This window comes from Pleurodeles waltl, chromosome 4_1, assembly GCF_031143425.1.
Source record: "Pleurodeles waltl isolate 20211129_DDA chromosome 4_1, aPleWal1.hap1.20221129, whole genome shotgun sequence".
Taxonomy (NCBI): Eukaryota; Metazoa; Chordata; class Amphibia; order Caudata; family Salamandridae; genus Pleurodeles; species Pleurodeles waltl.
The window spans coordinates 181,756,796-181,780,646 of record NC_090442.1 but is presented as its reverse complement, the minus strand read 5'-3'; the positions used below and the strand labels follow the sequence as shown (position 1 = coordinate 181,780,646).

The following is a 23,851-nucleotide window of genomic DNA, read 5'->3' as shown; positions in this document are numbered from 1 at the left end:
AGATTTTGGGATCCATACATGGATCTTTTCAGAATCACTATTGCTGCCCCAACGTAAGCAAAAGTAGCAATCAAATTTACTTTTCTCACTTCAATCTAAGCAAAAATAGGGAAAGTGTTGAACTTTTGAGGGGGTCAAATGTACTATTTCCACTCCAACTTTAGCAAAAGTTGGGAAAGAGATGAACTTGAAGGGGTTAGATTTTCTGTTACCAATAATAGCAAAAGTAGGGACAGTGTTGGACTTTGAATGGGTTAGATTTACTATTCCCACTCCAGCCTAAGCAACAATAGGGAAAGTGTTGGACTTTGAAGGGGTCAGATTTCATATTCCCACTCTAGTCCAAGCAAAAGTAGGGAAAGTGTTAGACTCTGGAGGGGTTACATTAACTACTTCCAATTTAAGCAACAGTAGGAAAGTATTGGACTTTAGAGGGGAAAAGCTTTCTTGTTCCCATTCCTAATTTTTAAATAAAGCATGTAAATATAGACACAAAATGTAAAACATATTCAAAAGCAGAAATGTAATCATTAAGTATGAAACAACCAAAATTAGATTTAAAGTACAAATTTGATGCTGCAAATAAAAAAAGTAAAATAATAAAAAAAAAAAAAAATTTAAGTGTAAACACTTCTCTCCTTACTACTCTAAAAAACAAACACCTACAAAACACTTAAAATTAAATAAAAATAATATATTAAATGATTATCCCAAAACAATTAGAGCAATGAATAAATATAACATTAATTAACTCAATTTACTAATTAAATAAATGATCAAGTAATTAATTCAAAATAAACAAATAAATAAAATAGCAATCAATTAATTTACATAATACTCAATCAAAAATGTAATTAAAAAAACATTATAAAATAAAAACAATTTACATTTAAAAAAAAGCCCTACCCTAATCTACTATAAACCCAGAAAGAAGCCCACTAATAAATTAACAATTTCTAATTAAAGTAGAAAAAATCCTATGAAAATATATCAACTTACAAACTATGCTAACACAAATATTATTACAATACCTTATAATACTAAAATAACTGATATTTATCAAACTAATTAAAATAGATATTGTTTACATTTGTATTAAGTAAAACGATATTATGTACAAAGTATATCATATAAAAGAAGTATTTACGAAAAATATGACATTCTTACTTTCCTTATTCAGTCCAGCGATATTTTTGACACAATATTTGTGAACCACAATATTTTTATACAATATTTATGTCCACCGTGTTTGGTGGCCAGACATGCCGGGTACATTACCCAATCCAGCAGATTCTGCAAAGAACCTTGGAATACTGATTTTATCATTTGGCCTTCAGGTAAACCAGACGGTTTCAACCTATATCTGGATGATCAAGACTCTAGGGAAAATGTTTTCTAATATTTCCTTTTCGGCACGTTGCAAGTGGTATTGGCACTTATCTCATCCAGCTCAGAATACTGTAATGCGGTCTACACCTGGACACCAACAAGACGGTAAACTGCAGTGGATCCAAAATGCAGCAGCAAGACGGATTCTTGATGTCTCCAAATCTCATTCTGCCCAGTTGTGGCAGGGATTTAGAAGCTCCATTGGCTTCCTGTGAACAAACGTATTACCTTCAAAGGTCTGTGTATTATTAACAAGGCATTAATAACATCAGGCCTGGGGGAATTAAAAATGTGTTTCAAAGGTATATTCCCTCAAGACAGCTTCCTCAAGTCAAAATCTTCTAATCGTTGCTAAATACCAAAAAGCAAGGTGGCGAGGTAAAGCCGTTTTGGTGGCGGCATCCAAACTATGGAACTTCCTTCCTCGTTCGATCTCCTGTCATCAGGCTCCTAAACAATTCTGTAAAGCCTTAAAAACCTGCCTTTTTACTCTTTAACTGGTGCCCAGGGCTCATTTCCAGGAATTTATTTTCCACTTTCCCTTTCCTCCTCTGGACTAACTGCTGTAAGCGCCCTGACACCTTTGGACAATTGCTGTGTTCTACAAATCTTTTTCATATCATTTCAACTATACGCATTTCCACGAATTCAGCTTGTGTTGAAAGTCAGCTATGAAATCCACCTACGCAAGACACTTTCATAATTTTGTTTAGTGGTGCAAGTTGGATGGTCTATATCCTTTTAAAACTCGCTTTTGTCATGTCCTTTGATCTGTGTTCTCTCTGCACAGCAGAGTCTGGCAGTGGCTATGGGTAAAGAGGATTGGCTTGCCTTGTCATGTGTCTTCCTTTGGCAGAGCCATCCCTTTTTAGATTGCTAATAGTGGTGCATCTTCTCAAAAGTTTACTTTACTGGTTTCTCCCCTCCTCTGTTCATTGTTACTGGTTAGGATTTGAATCTTGTGTTAACTTTCTTTATGGCATCTCAGTTTGAACTGATGCTTAGGTTCCTCAGTTTGATTTCTCACCTTGAAGACAGTATTATTAGTGACAAGAACTTCAGCTTATAGGGTTAAATAACTTCATGCCCTCTGAATTCATCCACCTTTTTCATTTTTCTACCTGGATAAGTTGGCCCATTGCACCTGGCGATCCTTCTTCCCAAAGGTGATATCTGCATTTGATATGGCCAGTCTGTTACCCTTGCACATTTCTTCCCTCGTCCCCTTTCAACGATGACAGAGGAACGGATACATTGAGTGGCCCTGAGTGGTGTCACTTACATTGCACACAAGAATAAGCTAGGTGGTGACCAAACCCATTATTTCGCGATTGGTCATCGTCTGTATTAAAATCTCTTATGCCTTAGTCAAGAAAGATCCACCGGAGAGCATTTGGGGCCATTCCATTAGGGCTGTGGGAGCTTCTACAACCCTTATCTGAGGTTTCCTGGTTGGTGACATTTGATGGGTGCACACGATTGTCCCTGCATACTTTTGTTACACACATCTGCCTCACAGTTTAAGTACACATTGGCGGGTACTTTGCTCGAGCTGCATTGGTTGTTTTCTTTGGATAGTTGTCACTACTCAATCCCACCTCAAGGAGGGCATTGTTTTGGTGAGACATCTGCGGAAAGATGTATCAGTCAGAAGAAAACAGTATTCCTACGGAACCTCGCTGCCCTCCCTCGTGTCTTGTGAGTTCCATGGCTTGCAAACGTACTGTGCTGTATTTGCTGCTGTTGAAGATGCTCTCCCAGTATCTCACTGCACACCTCGAAGGGGCACACGAGTGCCCGGGTTGGTGCACAATATACTCTAGTGTTGTTATATTGGGTGCTGATTTCACAGCTGAAGCCACGTAGCACCACGTGGTGGCACAGGAGAGATTTTGCTATAGAAATGTTTTCCAGATCAGTCTGAACCCTGAAAGAATAATTCATAGTGAGGAATCTGCAGAAAGTGTGTATCCACCAGAAATATTGTTAACATAGGTAAGTACGCTTTTCTTCAGTGCAGAGTTGCATCTGACACATTAACCCACCGGTTGCACAAAGTAGAGTTGCTGGAGGGAGAACAAGGTATACTGGGTATTCTGATAGAGAAACTGCAGTTGATTAGCAGCGGATTGGAAACTGAAGGAACAATGCTTATTTGCAAAACTTTGCTCTCAGAAAGGATGAATAAGCTGTGTGGAGAGAGGCTGCATAAGAAAGCAGAAGAATCAGCTAAAGCAAAAGAGACCCACGGTCTAGGAGGTCAAAGAATTAGAAGTTGAGTGTGATACAGGCAGGCGAAATGGGAATCAACAGACTTCAGAACTAAGAAACAGCAGAAAGTAAAACAGCAAGGGAAACAATCAGGTTGAGTGATGCACGGCATAAGCACCAAAAGATGAAAGTTAGAGTTTATGCAGGTGCAGCCCTTTTGGTTTCTAAACCTTTGATTCGAACATTATGGTATTTTACCTGCAAACACGAGGGCTATGCACTGAGGGCTGACAGCACACAGTGCCTGGGGGAGACAATCGGCAGAATCAGTAGATCTCACAAGTCAAGAAACATTTGAGAAGGAGGCAGCCACGGGTGTGAGGGTCTACAGTCCTGGAGGCACCAGAAAAGTAAGCATGGGGGGGTGGCGGTGACTGCACCCAAGAGGCAGCAAAGAAAATGGCAAGAGGGAGAGGATATGCGCTCTGAGAGGCAGCAAGGGTTCGACAAATGCTAGGCAAACCATGCTAGGTGAGAAAGGATGGAATGTGAAGAGGCAGTGCAACCCAAGGAGAAGTCTGGTGAAAAGAGGTAACAGAAAACAAATCTGGAACAAGCTGCATCTTCCAGGAGGAGGAATGGAGCAGTCAGCAAAACTAGATGAATGCTTAAGGATCCTGGAAGGCAAAAGATCACATGGACCAAGTAGCACCTACGAAGAAAGTTGTGAGTAAAAAATAAGTGGTGTAGACCAAGAGAAACAGAGAAATGCTATAGCAAGGTGGGCGATCGGACTGGGAATCCTTGAAGCAGCAAAGACGGAAGGGGTGTGGGAAAATGTGCTGAAAGCAAATAGACAACGGGAAGAAAACTACAGTGGGGATGTGGTAGAAGCAAAGACGCAGCAAAGAAGAAAGTATCCAGGGGAAAACACAGCCTGCAGGCCGAAATTTAAAGGATTGGAGCTTAGTTGTGAAATTGCTGTCTCTTTGACAGGCTTAAAACAATCTGGGTTGGTCATTAAGGGTTTGACGGAGTGGAAAGAACGTCATAAACTGGTGGTCCTTCCACCCGCCAGATTTGTAGTTCCTCTACGCTACTATCGGTAGATCCTCTGCTGCACAGGACTGCTGGATCACAATGACGGTCAGGGGAGAGTTGCTCCTTTCCCCTGCTCATGTCTGCATGCTAGGCATGGTAAGAATGGGCTGGGTAAATGTTAAATTATCCCCCAAAAGGCAGAGAAAATGCTCACTGCACATTGGGGCCCCTTACGTTTTTCAGAGAAAACAACCTTCTGCTTTGAGAGTTCTGAATAAAAGAAGCTTGCTGAGCTAACAGTTTAAACATGGCGTCCACTCGCAAACCTTCATTAGCATGGTGGACCACCAGCCGAGTCTAAATAAGGTCCTATGTCCAGGGGCCAGGAAAAGGTCAACAAATAGGCTGACAGCACAGTGTCCCAAGAAAGAGCTAGTTGTGTTGAAAAACGAGAGTGTAGAGTGAAAATGTTGCCCTTGCAATTTCTCTGGCTCCCATGTTAGAGGACTTCTTAACAGTCTAAGGATGTATTTTGTGCATTCTGTTGTAGATGGCAGGCCATTCGTTGTGGTCTTGTGAATGGCTGGAGCCTAGCTCTGATCTTATGTTGCATGTTCCTTCTCTCCCATTTGCAAGAAGACTTTTTTCACTGCCTAAGCCATGGGTCTTTAAACTTTGGGTGGGGGGGCGGTGGAGAGATCAGGTAATCTCAGGGGGTTGCCAGAATCTGGCCAAAAGAAGCATTATGCTAATAAAGGGTTTGTTGCAAGCTGAAAAAAAATGAGCAGCAGTAAACAGCTCTGTAATGGGCATCTCTAACATGTTTTGTCATTTATATCCAAGTTTGGGGTATGTGTTAAAAGGAAAGGACTCCAAATACTCCTCAAAACCCCCACTTACTCTTCTAATTATCACACTGTGGAAACTTTTAGACATTAGTAAGGGCTGCCTGACTAGAATAGTATGTTTGGCATCATGTATTTGATTATATTTTCAAAACAGTAACAGAACTTAATTGCAATATTTAAATAATTGTAGACATATTTAAACATTGCCAATTTAATAGGATGATTGTGAAGCATTCGGAGGGGGGTTGGATGATTTATTTCCCACTGTGGGGGTGCTGCGTTAAAAAGTTTGAAGCCCACTGGTCTAAGCTTTTCAATGTGTGTTTTTTCTCAACAGGCACCACCACACCTCTCCGCAGATCGCACTGTGAATCCCCGACGGCAGCAGGCCTATATTGCCCCAACCATCGCACAGGCGGCATATTCCTTCCCACACAGCAGCCCCAGCCACGGCGCTGTCCACCCTCACCTGACTACAGCGCACCTGCCCAGTCAGCCCCACCTCTACACCTACACCGCACCTGCTGCCCTGGGCTCCACAGGCACAGTGGCCCACCTGGTGGCCTCCCAAGGAGCGGCCAGGCACGCTGCCTACCCAACCAGCATCGTGCATCAGGTGCCTGTGAGCATGGCCCACCGAGTCCTCCCTTCGCCAACCATCCACCCGAGCCAGTACCAGGCACAGTTTGCCCATCAAACCTACATCAGGGCATCTCCAACGTCAGCCGTCTATGCGGGCTTTCCGCTCAGCCCCACCAAGGTCAACCAATATCCTTTCCTCTAGCTGCTATGTGGACCCTAAGATGGGGTACCATGGAGGGAAAAAGGCAGAGGCGCTGCTGTTTTTTATACCCTAGAACAAACCAGCAAACAGGGCAAAGAAGACCGGGCAATCCCCGAAGGGCAAGCACCTTGGACGAAAGAAAGCAAGAACACAATGAAGACATGGTGGAGGTTTCATAAAAAGAAGTGTCAACAGACATACACAATTATTCTGAAACACCCAGCCCACACTGCGCTCCATGCTGGCCAGATTTTGGGCCCTTGTTTGGCCCTATCTAAATGACTCTAATGATAGAGCATTTAACAGTCATGGCAGAATTTGACAACCTGCTCAAAGACACAAAGGAACATGAAAACAATGGAAAATAAATCATTGTATCTGGTATTGCAAGAACTTAGGAATTTATCCAGATTCTAAAAGGGCTGAGCCCCCGTAGCGCTGTAACTATAACCCGTTACTTATCTAGTTTTTAAATAAAAAGTGGGGAGGGAGGGGCCAATATTGCATTTTTCAATAAAGGTTCAGTCAAAGTTCTCGCCATTTTGGAGGGAAAAAATGCACACACTTGTGAAATGCTGGATTCGTATTTCGTCTTATCAGAAGCAGTATGCTGTTGTTCCTCTAACAGCTGAAAAACCACGGCAACATTTTGGGAAATCTTGTCCTTGGGAGTGCTCCAGTGGCGCTGTGTTTTAGCTGGTGAGGAGGCGTGACGTCAGGATTCAATGCTAACGCACTTTAGTGCTGTAGGGGAATGAACACGGGCTTCCTTCCAACCGAGCTCCCCTTCAATGCAGCACTGTTTCGGGGACACACCCTCCCAACGCAGAAACTTGTGCTCGATCTAGTTTCGTACCAATAGGATCGTTTTTTAATCCTCTCACTGTTGAATGCACAAAATGAAAAAGTAACACTAAACAAATGTGATATTACGTAGGCATGTAACGTTGTGGTTGTCTCTCCACGTGGGTTAAGTTCTTTACGGATGTACGTTTGTTTGTAGGTGTGTCTGTTGATCCTGTGTTTGGGTGTGCTGTTTCTGTTCGGCCCTCCAGACGCGAGAGCCCTGGCCTCACATCTCTTGTAGTGCCTTACCGAACCCAAGGACGTCGCCCGCGGGCCCGATGTCTCCTGGGTGCTCTTAGAACAGACGGGCTGAGGCTGCACAGAAGAGGACAGTGTCTCGGCCGGTGTTTGCTCGACTCCTGGGTGGTACATTTTCATTGGCTTTGGGCCATGTTGGGGGAATGCTTTGGCCTTCCTACAAGAAACCAGGCAGGAGGCTGGTCCTGATGCGCTGATCGTTTTGGAAAAGTTTAAACTGTATACCCCAAGAGATGAGTTTATGGGGTCTTGCTTAGGGTTCAGTTAAACCTGAGAGGGCATGCCATTTGTCTTTAAAGCAGTTGGGTGTGGTATGCTTAGAAGTCACTGGCTAAATTCTCACTTTGGATCAATAAGTCTGTTTCTCTCAAATGAGAAAATAGGCCCCCAACCACCATCAAAACCATTCTTTGTAGCCAAACTTGAATTGTGCTGTTGTGGGCATTGAGCCTTGCACCGCAGACCCTACCTCTTTCTGTGATTATACGTCAAACATTGGTCTATCATACCACATCCTCTCCAAAGGACAATCTTACTAATGTTCAATTGAGAAAGTAGTCGCATTGCCACTGTCTTGTAACTTTTATCTACTTCCGGCAATCAATCATATATCAAAAATAAGGCGCAGGTGTATTAGAATTCAAATAAGGTTCTTCAAAATGACAAGGAAATCAAAACAAACATGGAAACGTTGGGCCACGAGGAAACACAGTCTGCAACTAATTTTTCAGGGTATCAGTACGGGAGTAATTTACATAAAGTGGACCTAAATAGGAATCAGTTGCATACAGTATCCTAAATATCTGGAATTGCACAACACTTGTTGACCAACATGGCACACCCTTACCTAAACCACACATCAAACATGTAAAGAATCCATTCCTCTTATGTGCAAGAGTTTGAGCTGTCACTTTGTTCACCCTTTAAGTTCGAGGAATTGTTTTTACAGATGAAAACCTGTTAATCTACCTGCACCTCCTCACACCCAGACCCTCATTTGTGGCACACCGTGGTAGGCCATATGATCTCATTGTTTCAGATGGGATGGTTAGGTTAATTGTAGCACACATGCACTGTTATACAAGCAAAAAGTGAGCAATTGTTTTCAAGAACTGTAGAGATGTACAAGGAGTATGTGATTATCAGTATATAGGATGATACCAACTGTGAGACTTCCATGCTAATGAACATAAATACCCAAGTGAAACGTGTGATTTCCATTTCGATGTTAGTGGCCCTGATTTTTGTGCAGTTTTACTTTATTTCCACGCTGATTCTTATTATTTCTTTGCTGATGCTTATGTTTTCAATTTTACGATAAGATTTCCATGCTGGTACGCATGGTTACCAAGCCAGTATTCATGATTTCATTGTGGATTCTTGTGATTTCCATACTGAAGACCATGATTGCCATGCTAATGGCATGATTTAGCTGCTAATGCTCACAACCTCACTTCTGATGGCCACATTTTCAGTGCTAATGGTTCCGGAGTCCATTCTGTTGTGGGTGATTTCAGTGCGGCAGCCTTGATATCTAAAGTGTTTGTCATGATTTGTAGTATCATTGTCGGCCCTAGTCGTGTGTTTAATCATTATCCAGTTTTTGTTTGCCTGTGTCAGTATCTTCTGCAGTGAGAAGCACTTGTGCTTTAGCTGCCATGCATGTCGTTCCAGCTTTTTCACGCGGATAATACATGCTGCACAATCCAAAGGATTAGACGAATTGGCCGTTTCCTGAATAGCAGGTGAGCAGTAGAAATTGCTAGAAGGAATGATGAGCCTGAAATGTGGATGGTGCCCTACTTTTATCCGGCATGAATTCCTCATTGAGGGTACATCTGTTTGCATCATTTTTCATCAGTCAAGATCAGGGGAGGTCACTTCGGTACACTAAAGAATTCAAAAACACATTGTACGATTCCAGTCTCTGCTTTAGGTTTACTCCAGAGAAGCTCGGGTTGTCATTCTCCTGAGGTTATTTTAAATGAGTAGCACTCACTTGTGCAGTAATACCGACTAGAGCTGTATTATAGAAAGTGCCCTGAGGATGCAGCCGGTGTTTGCGTCCTCCTTTTGTGCCTCTTGTGAAAACATTGGTAATACAGAAAGGGTCACAGATGTTTGTGCAGCCAGTTCTGTAATAGTGATGGCGCTGGTGCAAAATATGTCCTGGGTCAGTCTCGAGGGGGCATTACTTCATTTGCGTGTGTCATTTGCTTTTGCGCCTGCGACATATTTCAGACACGAGCACAGAGACAAAGAGGTGCAGTGACAGCGCAACATAGATGTGGAGCAAAGTAAGTACTCCCCCCCCCCCAATCTCCTGACAGCACCCCTTGGATCGAACCCTTGGTCACGCCCTCCTAGGCAGAAGCTACCACTCACTGCACCTGTCTGCAGGGGGGTTATGGTTGCTATCTTGCTCTATGTCATCATGCGCACTGTTTTCCATCCTGGCACTTTGAGCCAACAGAACATTGGTATCAATTGTGTTAGTCGAATTAACTATGTAGAAGTCTGTGGAAGCAAACTGGGTCTACACGTCCAAAATGCATTCTGTGACCAATTAAAGCCCAGGATTGGAAACAGAGCCCAGGATGACGTGGAGTGAGGTGATTGCTCTAAGTGGAATCTCTGCCCCGTTTGAAAATCAGGCCAGGTTGCCACCTGTAAAGTGAAAGACAAACCAATAATTTACCGAGACAGCTTAGTTCAATTATTGATGTAAAAGCTCGTGTTTGTTGTGTGGTCCTCTTACCCTCTTGGCTCCATGAGTGGTAGCTCTTTTTGGGATATTGGACCAGTGGCTTCAGTCGATTTAAAAAAATATATTTTTACCCAGTGTGGCAAGTTCATGAATATCTATAGGTCGAACAGTGTAGTGGTGCACAGGGGTTTAACACCACACCCAAATGGAATACTGATTAGTGTACGCTATTTGCATCTATTCCATTTTATTAGTAGGTCTCTGACAGTAACTCTCCAGCCTTCTCCCTGACAGAAGATGTATGATTTTGCTCTTTGTACTGTGGAATTATAAAGCAGCGGGTCACGTACCTCTCCTCCCTGCAGCTCCCGAAGCTGCAAAATCTAACAAATCTTTGGGTCGTTGAAGAATACGGTTTAGCCGGATAGATCAACATTTCTTAAACAACAGCGTCCTCTTGTGGTTGATAAGAGTATTTTGCAGCTGGCAATACCATCGGTAGTTTAAATCAAACCCGAGTTGTTAGAGTTGAGGTTAGTTTCAATCTGCAGTGTAACTTTTAAAAGCCTATACTTCTTTCCTTCTAGGCATGCAGCAACTTTTTAAAATCTTGGTTTTTTATTACTTTCGAGGGTTTTTCCGTCTTTTTTTAGGGGACTGCTTTAACTATTTTGTATTCTGATAACTTCCGATGTGGCATGCGTTCTTTTTGAGTGGTCAGAGGCAAGTTAAAGGCATCAAATTAAAGAGCACTCGTATGGCATTTTACGTCCCCCTGTAAAGCAGATTTGTTTAAACTTGCACAGTTAACCTGCCCATTACTGAAGAATTGAGCTTTCTTCTTTCACAATAACGACGCATATTTATATTAGTTTTGTACATTCTATAAAACGTAACTTTGCAACTGACAAAGTCTTTCCGACACCCAGTCGTATTTTAAATTGTAAGAATGAGCCACTGCCTTTAACTACCTTATTCATTTAACACTCCTATTTAAATACATTTAATTATTAAATATTAGGGAATGTCAGTATTGTGTGGTTGAAAGGATTACATTTGTGAGATAAGGAAAATCAAAATGACCAACCTGTGACAGGTTAGTATTTATGGGTTGACCAACCCTAGTCCATGAGGAACAGCTGCATGCTATATGTATCAGTTCAGTGAGTGACTGCACCCGCCAGCAAGGGGATGTTAAAGGGGGTCCATGCCTGGGACATGCTTACATACAGTACATAGACATGCTGCTTTGTCGGTGATTATCATGAGAATGTGGCAGGGGTCCAGGCTTTGGTGGGTGAATGCTGTAACCTGCTGTGGGGATAGATTGGCACAGTTTAGGGCACTGGCTAATACTGCTGTTTTTAGTAGTACTGTTCATCTCACTAATACATTTCACTGCTCTTATTCACCCCTAGGTTACACTGCTACATTTGTTGATATCCCTCCAGTTAACTTTCACTCCTCCCTTTTCTTTCATTCTTCGCAGATTCATTCTCTGTTCCATGCACAGCTCCCCTTCACGCCATCTCCCAGCTCCACATTTGAGTGCTACTCTTGCTGCCACCTTTCATTGGTATCTTTCTTTGCTCACCTTTTCGCTCCTTTTCACTGCTGAATTTCACTCCTATTTATTTTTTGTAAAACTGGGTAACACTTTTCACTAGTACATTTCAGGCCACGTTCAGTGATACCATTGTTTGCTGATATTTGATCTACCTTGCACGGGTATGATTCCTTGCCCTTGTATTTGGGAATATCTTGTACTGCTCTTTTCAGCGGGCTGACCTATCATAGGTTCCATAGTTTCCATTCAGAACAGGTGTATTTACATCTCTTTAAGTCAACGGCGATAGCCAGGTACCGGTGCCTGAGGGATCAAGTCAAGTGGCCGTGAAGCAGAGACTAGCCGACTGTCACTGGCTCGTTCATTGCATGTATCATGAAAGCAGAGGAGGCATACTGAATTTAGCCAATAATATGGCGTTGCTTGCCACTTCAGAACAAAAGCAGAGCTTTCTACGAAGTTTTTCAGAGTTCTTTTATCACTCATAATTCTAGAATATTGACATAGAACCTTTTTTGGGTTGTCTCATTCAAAGTAAACAAACACATCAATGCATGCAGCACCTGTACTCATTTGTTTGTGGAAGGCTGGACCTTGGGTTACCCACATTTTAGCTGTTGTATTGTAGGCAAGTTTGATCCCATACAAGGTCCCCAATATCCTCGTTTTTATGAACAATAGTCAACAGTTTATATTAACCGAAGAGACACAATGACTGTGCTGACGTCCTGAGAAGAAATATAGTTAAAGACCACATCAGGGGCCCTATTACAGATAGGGTGCACTTTCCATGTTTGCATCATGGTGCACCTCCAAGCAGGTGTACCAGGTGCAACCAGGGAAAGTGAACCACATTATGTTGAATGCTCTCTCCTTAGGGCAGCCGCAAACTCGCAATGTCCCCAGGGTAGTGCATTCAAGAGAGATACAATTGAAAAGCTGCTCCATGTTTCTCTGCAAGCGGAAACCTACCTGCACTTTTAAAAGGGGAGCAAGATCCCCCTCCAGGCAGGTGCAGTGAGTGACTGCACCCGCCAGCAAGGGGATGTTTAAGGGGGTCCACGGGGCCTCCTTTCATCCCTCTAGACAGCTGCCTTGAGGAGGCATACTTAAAGTGTGCCTCCTAAAGGCATGTTTGTCTCTGCACCCACGTCGGTAAAGAGGCGCAGAGGCTAAGAGATTCCCTCATTTGCTTGACCAAACCCCCATGCAAATGAGGGAATACCCTCTCATGATAGTGCTGGCGCTACATGTGCGCCAGTGCTATGTGTAATACAAAAAGGGCTGCACAACCATTTGCGGCCACTTCTGTAATACCAAAGTGCCCCAAGGGTGCACAGAGCGGGCGCAGGCACTTGTTACACAGCCAGGGCATTTCTGTAATAGGGCCCAGATGTCCAATAGGGCTTTGTGCCATCTTGAAAGGAAGGAGAGGGTCACACTACTTCCACCTCATAGACACAGCGCAGCAAGTATGCTAAGGTCACCAGGACTTAGTGACTGAAGGGGCACTGCAAGAAACAAAACCCACACCTTTGGTTGGCGGGAAAGTTAGCCACAGCAATTCATTATGACTCACCAAACATGCATCAGAAAAGTAATTTAATACTTAACACAATTCTGCAGTGCTTAAAAAGAAAATAGGTTTCATAGAAAACCTGGTTTGGCAGACAAATGAGACAGCCAGAACATCCTCTTCTTAAAACAAAATTCGAGCCCACCTGTAACTTTTCAGCCCTCTTTCCATTTAATTTTTTGATTAGAAATTCAGTATCAAATCACTACAGTTTCTCTCATTGGGTCCACCCACTAGGGAGTAAAGAGAAATTTAAACTTTCCGCCAATTGACTTAAACAAAGTTGCACAGTTGTCATTTTACCTCTATTCATTTTCCAACTTGTTTCCCTTGAATATTTCTTATTATGAGGGGCTGAGATGTCAGAAGTGTTGTACTGGAATTATATGGTGTGTTGAAGTTGAATAATGAAATGCATGTGTATTGCCACCATGGACAAATGCAAGTAGCGACTGAAGTACAGAGGCAAAGTTGTTAAAAAATAGAAGGGGGCGATACAGCTGGTGAATTCAGTTCATGTATAAAGGCCAAAGTGAACATAAGGAGGGACTGCTGCAGGTCAGACTGAAGCGGGACTGGCATTTCTGGACGGGCAAGTGCACTTGATTGGAAGGGAGCTCTGCAAGTGACATTACAGGTGCATCCTCAGGGCCGGTCTGTGTCAGTTGTGGAATTGCGAGGGTGGACATGTGGGGGGCTCCTTTGCTTATCTACAAGAGGGTGCTGCAGGTGAAATGGTGATGTGTTGGATGTTTGCTGTAGCGTTAAAGGCGGGTGCTGCAGGTACAGCCGAAGGTCCATACAAGTTCAGTGCACAGACAGAGAATGTGCTGCTGTTGAGGTCTCAGATGAACTGACATACATTTGGCCAACCCACATGTGGCTGCATGAGAGGGAACTTAAGATGATTGATTTGTGGTGAACTCCTAATACCGCACTAGAAGGAGGCTGTGGTGCGGGTTGACGGTGATAAATAGCAGTCCAGCATCAAGCGGTGCTGCAGAAGAGGTCTACGGTGAATTGACCTGAACGAAGCAGGCCTGTTTCTTGCCATATCAATGGGACCTTGGGTGAATCTCAAGGTCAATGAGTAATGTTATGGCAGGCTCCTTGTTCTGCAACTGAACGGTGTGCCGCAGTTGAGGGGAGAGGTTCATATGTGATGAAACCAGTCTGACACAGCAGGTACTGCAGATTAAGGCCTGAGGCAAACTGTCCTTTCTAAAGCAGGCCCTTGTGATGGCTCAGGGAGGACACTGGAGGTGCACAGGTAAAGCAGCCATTTGTTCCTTTTCTTTGGTGATTGTCTCAGTGGAATTATAGGGGTGCTTCAGGTGCTTGTGTTGAGGCTGGACATGCATTGAACATTATAGGGGTTGTCCAATTATAGAGGTGCTTCAGGTGAGGCTGGAGATGCGTTGTTAAATTATCTGGGTGATTTATGTGAGGCTATTGACAGCTATAATAGGCCCTAGTGCTGGACTAGCAGAGACAAGATTTTCTTTAGGTGAGGATTGATTCCGCTGGCCATGCTGTTGCACTCCCGTATGCTGGAGGAAAGCAATGATATCCATTTTGTAAATTTGCGGTGCTCCCCAAAAAAAACACATATTCCCATTCCCCTTCTATAGAAAACATATATTGGATTGTTGGAGGGCATATGTGAAGGAGGTTGTGGTTGTAGCGAGTTTGAGAAGACTGAGGATTGTGTAAAGCTAATGGTGACTCACGCTCTCCAGGTCCCTATCTTTCTTTTCGTTGCTCAATTAAAAGCCATTTTGATGGGAATACTTTGGCTGCCACTCATGAAGCAGGAACTGTACAGTTAGTGAAGCTTATTCTCTGGCAGTCAGCAATTTTAGGGACACACAGTATAAAAACTACGCATATTGTTTATTAACGACACGTAATAAATCTTGGTGGGACCAGGCCTTGCTGAGGTAACTTAGGATCTTGAACCCCTTTGATTCATGTTAAAGATAAATCAGTTTCCGAAATCTACAGCAATAAGAATAAAAGAGTGCAAAATATAAATTGAGCATTTATACTCTGAACACATTATGAATTTAAACCCTACCACTGTGCCTCCAAGGAATTATATATGTTATTGACATAACGCAGGACATCTCTTGATTTGCGAGTTCAAGTTCAGTAGCGTTTTGTGTTTGTCATGAGGGGCTGTAACCGGTCTCCTTAGTGGAGAAATGCAATGTAATATAGTTATCAGCTCATCCTAACCTCCCTATGTGCAGGGCCCTATATAAATCTAGATAATTGTGGCTTGTTTGGATACACTGTGACTGCGTGTGATGATGGTCATTAGTTTTATTCCTGAGTCAGTGTACAATAAGATAAGGTTCCACATGCCACGCAGCAGAACATCAGTTACTTTTGACATCTCTGTGAGCTATAACAGTTTGAGTACAGCAGATGTCAATCAATCAGGGTTTATAGAGAGTGGATAACTACCCACGAGGATATCCAGGCACTAAAGGCAGAGCTGCTAAGGGGTTCCATTGAACAGCCAGGTTTTGAGTCTATTGCTGAATTCCATAAGGAGGATGAGGTTTGTAGGCGAAGGGGGAGGTCATCACAAGGTGGGAGAAGGAGCGTCCTCCATTTTTGGATCGGCGGATGCAGGGGGTGTGCACGAGGGAGAGGGAGGAGCACAGAAGGGGCCTGGAGAGATGGTGGAAGTACAGACGGTGGTTGACGTATGCTTGTTCTTGATTGTGAAGGGCTTTTAGGTGGGGAATCAGCATCTTTAATTGACATCTCTTCTGAATGAGGAGCCAGTGGAGCCTTTTGAGGTGAAGGGTGATGAGGGTCTGCTTAGGGAGGTCAAGGATGAGTCTGGCCACTGAGTACTGTATGCTCTGTAGATGTTGTGCCTTTGCACATAATTGGTGTTAGAATTTTCATTACGAAGTCACACAACGCCCTCTGCTGACGCCCAGACTTACTAAAGGAAAAAGGTTTCCAGATCCAGGCTGGCGCCTGGGGAAGACTCAAAGTTAAGGAATCAGCGGCTGGATGTATTTATCAGATTGTATCCTATTTAAATATTTCGATTCTTAGTTCAAGGTAAACTTGAACTGCTGCATTTATGCTCAGTGTCTGCTTTCTTAAAAGAGTATTTTTTTAACATCATAATGGCTACTTCTAGGACAAATAATCAACATGTTATGATATGGGTAATGCTTCCAAAGCCCTCTAGTAAAGAGGACGTAAGCATCCTACCTTGGGCACGTCAAGAAATTGAATGATAGGATTATGCTTTCCGATTTATCTTATCTTGGTGCAGTCATTAAAAGCAATTAACTAATCCATATAACGTCTATTTTAAAAATTATGGCTTAGCTCTAATATCCGTTTACATTAGGCAGCACGATCCATTATTATAACGAGAGAGGCAGGGTCTAATAGAAAGAAATACTTTAACAGCACATAATAATTCATTTCTCTTCACCCCCACTTTTGTAAAATAAATATGCCATACCTACTCAGCAGATCTGTCCGATCATTCTAATCACACTTACATAACTTCGACTTGGCACTATGTCATGTCATTCAGCTGGTCCAGGTTTTTATCCCAACACCACTGTGCATCTAGTGGTACAAATGCCTAAACTTGAAAATGGAAAAATACAAGTTTCTTACTCGAAAGAGAAGCCAGTTAAGAAGTCAGCTAAAGGGTTAGAGTTGACTGAAGATGAGCAAGTGGCATGGAGTGAATTTGCATTCATGCCCTTCTGCTCTCTCTCATCTGCTCTTTCATTTGTTTAACTATGTCTGTTTTCATTTTTGGTGCATGCATTTGTATTTGGTAAAATCTGTATACACCAATAACCGTTATTGGTTTTTTATTTGCCCATCTCTCTGTTGTTTTATGTTTCTTTGTACGCAGACGCCACTAGTGCTTGTGGCCTGCTTGCAGATTCCAGAATAGTGCCTCATTTGATCAAGGAACTACCAGGAAGCCCTTCGGTATGTCATGATTGATCTCACTTTGTCTGTAACAAGAGTTTGTTTGAAGTACATTTTTGAAATTTTCTAGCATACCCAATAGATGTAAAGGAAATCTTCTAATTTTCATCTTATATATACTGGTATTATCTACTCAAACTCGCCCACCATTAAAATAGCATGTTTACATTTTCCCTGAGCAAAGCCTAATTGACATTGGCAAAAAGGTCAGACATATCACAATTCTGGGCCTTTCCAGAGATTTTTTCATTAAGAAATAAGTCTGCATAGTACCCTTCCTCTAGGTGTACAATTACACGTGACCCTTGCAATTAGTTTATGAAAATCCACAGACTTCAAACTGTTGTGACTTAATCAGAGAAGTTAACACAATAAAAGTCAACATTGCAAACAAAATAAGAGGCCACGAATTTGATCCGGTAGTTCGGCATGCAAGGGTGGATGGAACACCCAGTCTCATTAAAGGATATAAGTTGGAGAGATGCAGATGCACTCTCAAACTAGAGGTACTGAGTGCATTTTGTGTGTTGACTCTCGAGGATGCTCTACCTCCTTTAAAATTCTGAAAATCACCATCTGGGGTAAAAGGTTGTTAGCACCTTCTTTGTTTCATCTTCTAGAAAGGTAAATGTCTTACACGTCTAAGTAGTACACATAATGTACAGTTAGTATTGGGCAATAATATCCTTATCTTTCAGCAATCAGTCCAGGAGTGTTTGTGAGAACAAAATCATACCACAAGCAAAGATATTTGTTTGCTTCTAGTTCTCAGTATGTTGTTATAGCAGCTTTTTGCTTGGCCATAGATTATTACTTACATATGTTTGGGACAGGCCTGGATTAGATTTTGTTGAGGTATTAGAAAGTGAATAAATATGAAGTTATAGTGCTGTCTTTTTTAAAAAGATTCGTAAGACAAGGCCATTGGCAAGAAAAGCTCAATATCTGAGAAAGTGTGCTCTACGTGGATGCCACAGTAAACAAATTTACTTTAGGACAGCACAAAGTTGCCAGACGTACGCTGAATATCCCTACCACCATCAAGATGTCCAATAATATACCCTTGCGCCGATTACAACCAAAATCCTATGTAGGTGGCTTCCCGTATATTTACTGTTGCACATATTAAGTTTTGTATTTGATGGTTGTTCTGTCCTGCACAATAAACATGTCTTGGCGTTGCCAAAATTATTTGAAATAGTGTTTATGCAAACATGTTAAAGGGATAGGGTGGTCATGTGCAAATTAAAGAAGGCGAGGTTTAAAAGAATGTACGAAATATCCACAGATTCTTACCTGATAGCTTAAAAGTTATGTAAGACATATGAATCCACTGGGTTTATTGCAGAAAATATGTAGATCTCCAGACTTTTTCTGTTGAAGAAAGGCAAACATCACAGTATTTTTCTTAGTAATATTGATTCAGGGCGTTCCACGCAATCGTCGTAAAATTCAAGTATGCTTTTGATAGTTTAAAGGATGCAGAACATTTTCTGTAGAGATTTTGGAAGTGTGGCCTATTTCCTGTGGTACATTCTGGGACACCACACATTTACTTCTGGAAATCTAGCTATTCTGTAAACCTCTATGGAAAAATATATGGACCATAAACAGTATTTTTCGCAATATTGGTAATACTTCTCCCACTGGCAGAATCAAAACTTTGACACCAAAGACACGAGTATGAGTAATTTCTGCACTGCCCAGTTGAATTCTGACAGCGATTTGCTTTGCTGGGCTGGGAATGGTATGGAGTTTAAGGTGAAATGGCCAAGCCATGATGCCCTCTGAATAATCCAGGCCTGTATTTTTAACCAAAAAATAAACTGCAGTTGATCACATTTTCACTATTAAAACAAAAACACGGTGCAAAACAGGCTTTGTCTCAGTCCATGTGCTTCAAATCAGTAATCATTTTCGTTGTAGAAAAATTGAGTGATTTTATATTAGTCTTAACACAAATTAGAATTGTATATTTATGAGACAACTTTAACAGGAATTACATGATAGAAGAATATTGATATTTTAATTGTATTATGGATAATTGTAGGGTGAGACTAAGGAGGGTGTTCCCGTGGTGTGAACCATGCGATAGCTTGTTAATCACTGTTTATTTTCAATCTTTTTTGTTTTAGTCTCGGAGGTGAAATGAGTTAATAATTGGACATTCTGCTGGCTCACATATGCATATTGTATATGTGTAGAGATGTAATCACAGTTGTCTTGATGTTGGACTTCCATTAAACTGTTTGAAGTCACTTAAAAAGCCTTTGTGTGTCTTTTTAAATGAATAGAAACCGCAACTCCTTTTGTTGAACACCACTTGAATGTGCGGCAGGTAAAGAAAGTTACGCAGCAAGGACAAATTAGGGCGTAATACCATTGCAGCAACAAATTTGCACACATACCGTTATTCACAGTTCCTTCTTGGTGTACAACTGCATGCCTACTTGACTACCTCTTTTATATCACCGGCTCTGATTTGATTTATTTCCATGGTCGTTTTGCACCACACTTATGCTGGCACCTGGTACAGCCTAAAGCACTCTCTGGCCAACTTCCATGACCACGGATTCTTACCATGACCTCTAATTCTAGTAATACGTTTGAGCTACAATTATTACCTCATTTATTTTCCCATTGAACCCTATATATACCTTTTAGTTAGTCTCTATCCTGTCTACTGTTTCAAACTTTAATCTCCTGTCAGTCAATTTCTAAGCAAGTTTGCCTCTAGCACTGGAGGGTTTTCCCAGGTGCTATACATAACAGACACTCCTTTCTGGTTATTTTCTTCATCTGAAGGAAAGGGCAGGGTCCCTCTGCAGCTACCTTCCCAGCCAGGAAATATAAATCTAAAAAGTTGGACAGTCTCCTTAAAGAAAGTGCCAAATTCAGTAAGACAAATCTCCAGGCTGAAAAACCTCCTACGTTGGTTGGAGTATACAGCAGAACAAAGACCACATATGCAGTTCGAGCTGTCTGCTGGAAAGCAACATGGCACAGAAATACAGGCAAGCGGGCAACAAACCCAAAGGCAAAAAGAAGACCTACACATTGCGAGACAGCACTCCTTTAATCACAGTGAGATAACTACTGACAAAGAACAAAAAGAGAACAAAGTTGACTATAATGTGTTGCCATCATAGTAGTTTGTGCACTGAAAAGATCTCAGTGTGTGATTCAGTAAACAAAAATGTGTAATGGCATCTGTTATTGTGAAATTTTTAGCTTTTTTCTGATTAATGCAAACAAAGTTCATCTATGCTAAATTGTGACATATTTTCTTTGCTCATGTAATAGAGAAGTATTTTTTCTTTCTCTGCTGCACTATCGCTAGAAATCTTGCAGACTGAATTTCTGCTTGTGTCGTGCCAGCAGAATCAAAGAACATTAACACAATAGCTTCCCAGTAACCGTGCAGGACATCAGATTGGCTGGTTGCTGGGAAGAGATGCTGAAAATCTGGGCTCTGATCTGAAACCCGCTAGAAAACAGGTGTGCAGGATGTTTTCCTTGACACAGCAAATATTGTTCAAGGTGAATATATCAAGATGTGAGCCAACTAAATATATTATTTGGGAACAATACTATTAGATTAGGGTGAGTATTGAACAATACTTATGTGTATTTGTAAAGCACACTATCAACCATGAGGGTATGCTGAGCAGGTATGTGTACTTAGTCCTGTCTATGGTTAATTGAGAAGGAATAGTTTCTTACCTGTAACTCCAGTTCTCTCGTAGGTGTATTTCCATGATAGTCATAAATGTTGAATAGTTTCGCCCACCAGCTGGGACCCTGGAGCACTTTTTCCAATATATCTTCTTAAGTGTTGATGTTCGCCTTACTTCAGGAAGGCCTGCAAAGCTGCTTAAGAATGTCAATATGTAACCCAAAGGTAAGGCTACAATGTCCAAAATACTTCATCTTGTTTGCCTTAAAAAGGACAAATAGCAAAGGTAAGTGCATTGAAATGCATGAATAATTTGGAAATGTAACAAAAAAAATCATTCACAAAAATGTTTCAATGCACAATAAGGATGAAGTGGTGCAGGCCAGTGTTGCCCATAGGCTGTCATTATAAAGAAATTAAAAGGAGACTGTGTCTTTAAGAACAGTTGGTCCTCCAGTATCCCATCATGCCTAGTGAGAGGCAGTTACCTCAGTTCTTTTTTTCTGGCTCTTGCTGACAGGACCATGGAGCATTGAGCTCGACCTTTTTAGTTTTTTTCTGCAAAAATTGAGCAAAGATTTCAGAGACAACAGCTTCACTTGGTGTCTTTTGCCTTTCCCTGTTGATTTGTGTCTTTTTCTGACAGGAATTAAGGCATTTTTCCCTGAAAAAATGCCTTCTCTGACAAATCCCCATTCTGTGGCAGAAAAAAGGACAAAATAGACTCTCATGAGGTCTCTATCATTTGCCTGCCATCTTCACACCTTCCTGCCTCCTGTAACATCTGTAAGTCATTTTCCAGGCGTACCCTGTGTGACAGGGAGATTCGCCTTCAAGAGAGAGCAGAGAGACGATACCAGCAAGAAGCCAGGGGTACCTCTGAGTGAGAGGAAGGTCAGTCTTCCACCAGAGCTCTTCCCTCGGCCTCCTTGTTGGGAATCTTGTTAGAGAGAGTATGAATTTGGTGTTGTCAGCATAGGAAAGGATGTTGAAATTTGCATCAATGAAGTTGGCCGGAAGCAACATGGATGCGTTACAGACAGTGGAACTGAGCGCTGAACGTTGAGGCACTCCGCAGGTGAGTTTGTAGGCTTCTGAGGAATAAAGTGCCAAGCTGACTGCTTGTGTACTACCCAATAAAATGGAGCAGATCTGGCGTAGAGCCGGTCCTTCGATGCCAATCTCTTGCAGGCATGTGAGTGTGTCTTGCTTTCCCCCTTTATTCAGTATTAATTCAATTTTTATTGGTAAAATGTTAAATACTATGATGATATTTTGTGCACACCAGATTTAAACGAGAATAATGCATAATAGATGCCAATCCATTATAAATACCATAATTGTGTGCTCCATCTGGGGCATGAAGTGGAACTCTGCTCTATCTCCTGCATATATAAGAGTTGATCTAGCAGGTTTGTCTGACTCCTTACACCTGCTCTGCACTGGAGCACATTTCAGTGGAAGGGTGTATGACACCTGCAACTCTTTCTTTTGCTCAGGAAATCTGCCGAGTGTGACTTCTAAAATATGAAGGTAGCATGACACACACCACATGTGCTCTTCCAGACTAGGGAACTCGCTTCTCTAAATAAAAAAGTTATATTTTTATGTTTAATTTTAATTTGCATGCTTAATGCAATGAGTAAGTGAATAAACCTGTGATTTATTGTTAGACACCATTTCGACAAAGGTTATGAGCACCAGTAAGATGCTCTGACTTTTTAAAAGATAAATATTGGTTCCGCTTGTCTTGGAAAAATGGAGTACCCCTCGAAAAACTTGCATCTCCAGACATGAGTGGAACAATGAATTGGCAACAGCTTTACATCTTGTTAGTTAGATTCACTACAGCCTCCTATAAATGTAAATTACATTTAGCACTTGGCCAATTCTAGATTTACCTAATTTACAGAGAGCCGATATCTGTGCATTTGATAAAACTCATGAGGAAGGAAATGTTTGAGTATACTTCCTACTAAGAAATAAATATCAGGTATTCGCCAGGACAAAGTCTCCACTTAAAGATTTACATTAAGAAAAATCTTAAACTGGGGGATAAACCTGCTTGGTCAAAAATGAAAATGCTTCATGCTTAGACAAGAAATCTCCACAACCACCTAGCCTTTCAGAAAGCACTGAAGACATAGCTGGTCCAGTCACCTAAATCACATGGTATGATGTGGTCGTACGCACGATGCAAATTAAACAGACAAGTCAGCTCTGGTGTCCCCAGAGACATTGCAAAACAATCACTGCCAAACCCAATAGGTCTCTGCCAGTGTCTTTTCTTCATGCTGTACAGCATCAGAACAGATGCTATACATCATGAAGAAAAGTAAAAAAAAAAAAAACAGAAGCAATTAAAAAATAAGCATGATGATGCAGCCGCTGGGCTGTCATTTTTTATACGCACGTGCATATTATAAACATGCATGCTCACACCTACGAAAGGAAGCATCCCAGCAGCCAAGTCATGGTATTTTTTTTTCAAAAAAATATTCAATGGGGTCCGAGTAGCCGGCCGGGAAGGGTGAGGGGCAGCAAATTCGGAAGGGGAGGAGAGAGAAGTACATATCTGAAGAAGAGCAAAATGGAGGACATCCAGAATGCAAAGAAGCACGTGGCTAACGAGAACGACATGGGGGATGGGACAAAAGCAGGCCCATGAACAACAGCAACCTGGGGTGGGCACAGAGACACAGGTCAGAGACAGCAACATGAGCATGGGTGGGGGCCAGAAGTACATGGGTGAGGGAGTGACATAGAGAGAAGCACATGACTGAGACAGCTGGAAAATATACACTCTCATAGACTCCTTCATCAAAAAGAAAACTGTAGGTCCCAAAATATAAGCAGTAGAAGGGCACAAGTTCTTCAGCCATGCTCTATGTGAGGGCCAAAGACAAGAAGAGAATATAAAGACAGCACAGTAGCAAATGGGAAGCAAGCAAATGAGAGTGA

General features: G+C 41.9%; 1 protein-coding gene across 6 annotated transcripts in view; it reads left to right on the top strand.

Annotated features, from left to right (window-relative positions):
* Window positions 1-19,472, top strand: part of HIPK2 (homeodomain interacting protein kinase 2) — a 329,092-nt gene extending 309,620 nt beyond the window's left edge. For all 6 annotated transcript variants that reach the window (XM_069227995.1, XM_069227993.1, XM_069227994.1 and 3 more), the window contains exon 16: window positions 5,827-19,472. In XM_069227995.1, the coding sequence (XP_069084096.1) occupies window positions 5,827-6,273 (447 nt within the window). In that variant the 3' untranslated portion in view covers window positions 6,274-19,472. The remainder of the gene's footprint in view (window positions 1-5,826) is intronic.
* The last annotated feature ends 4,379 nt before the right edge of the window (window positions 19,473-23,851 follow it).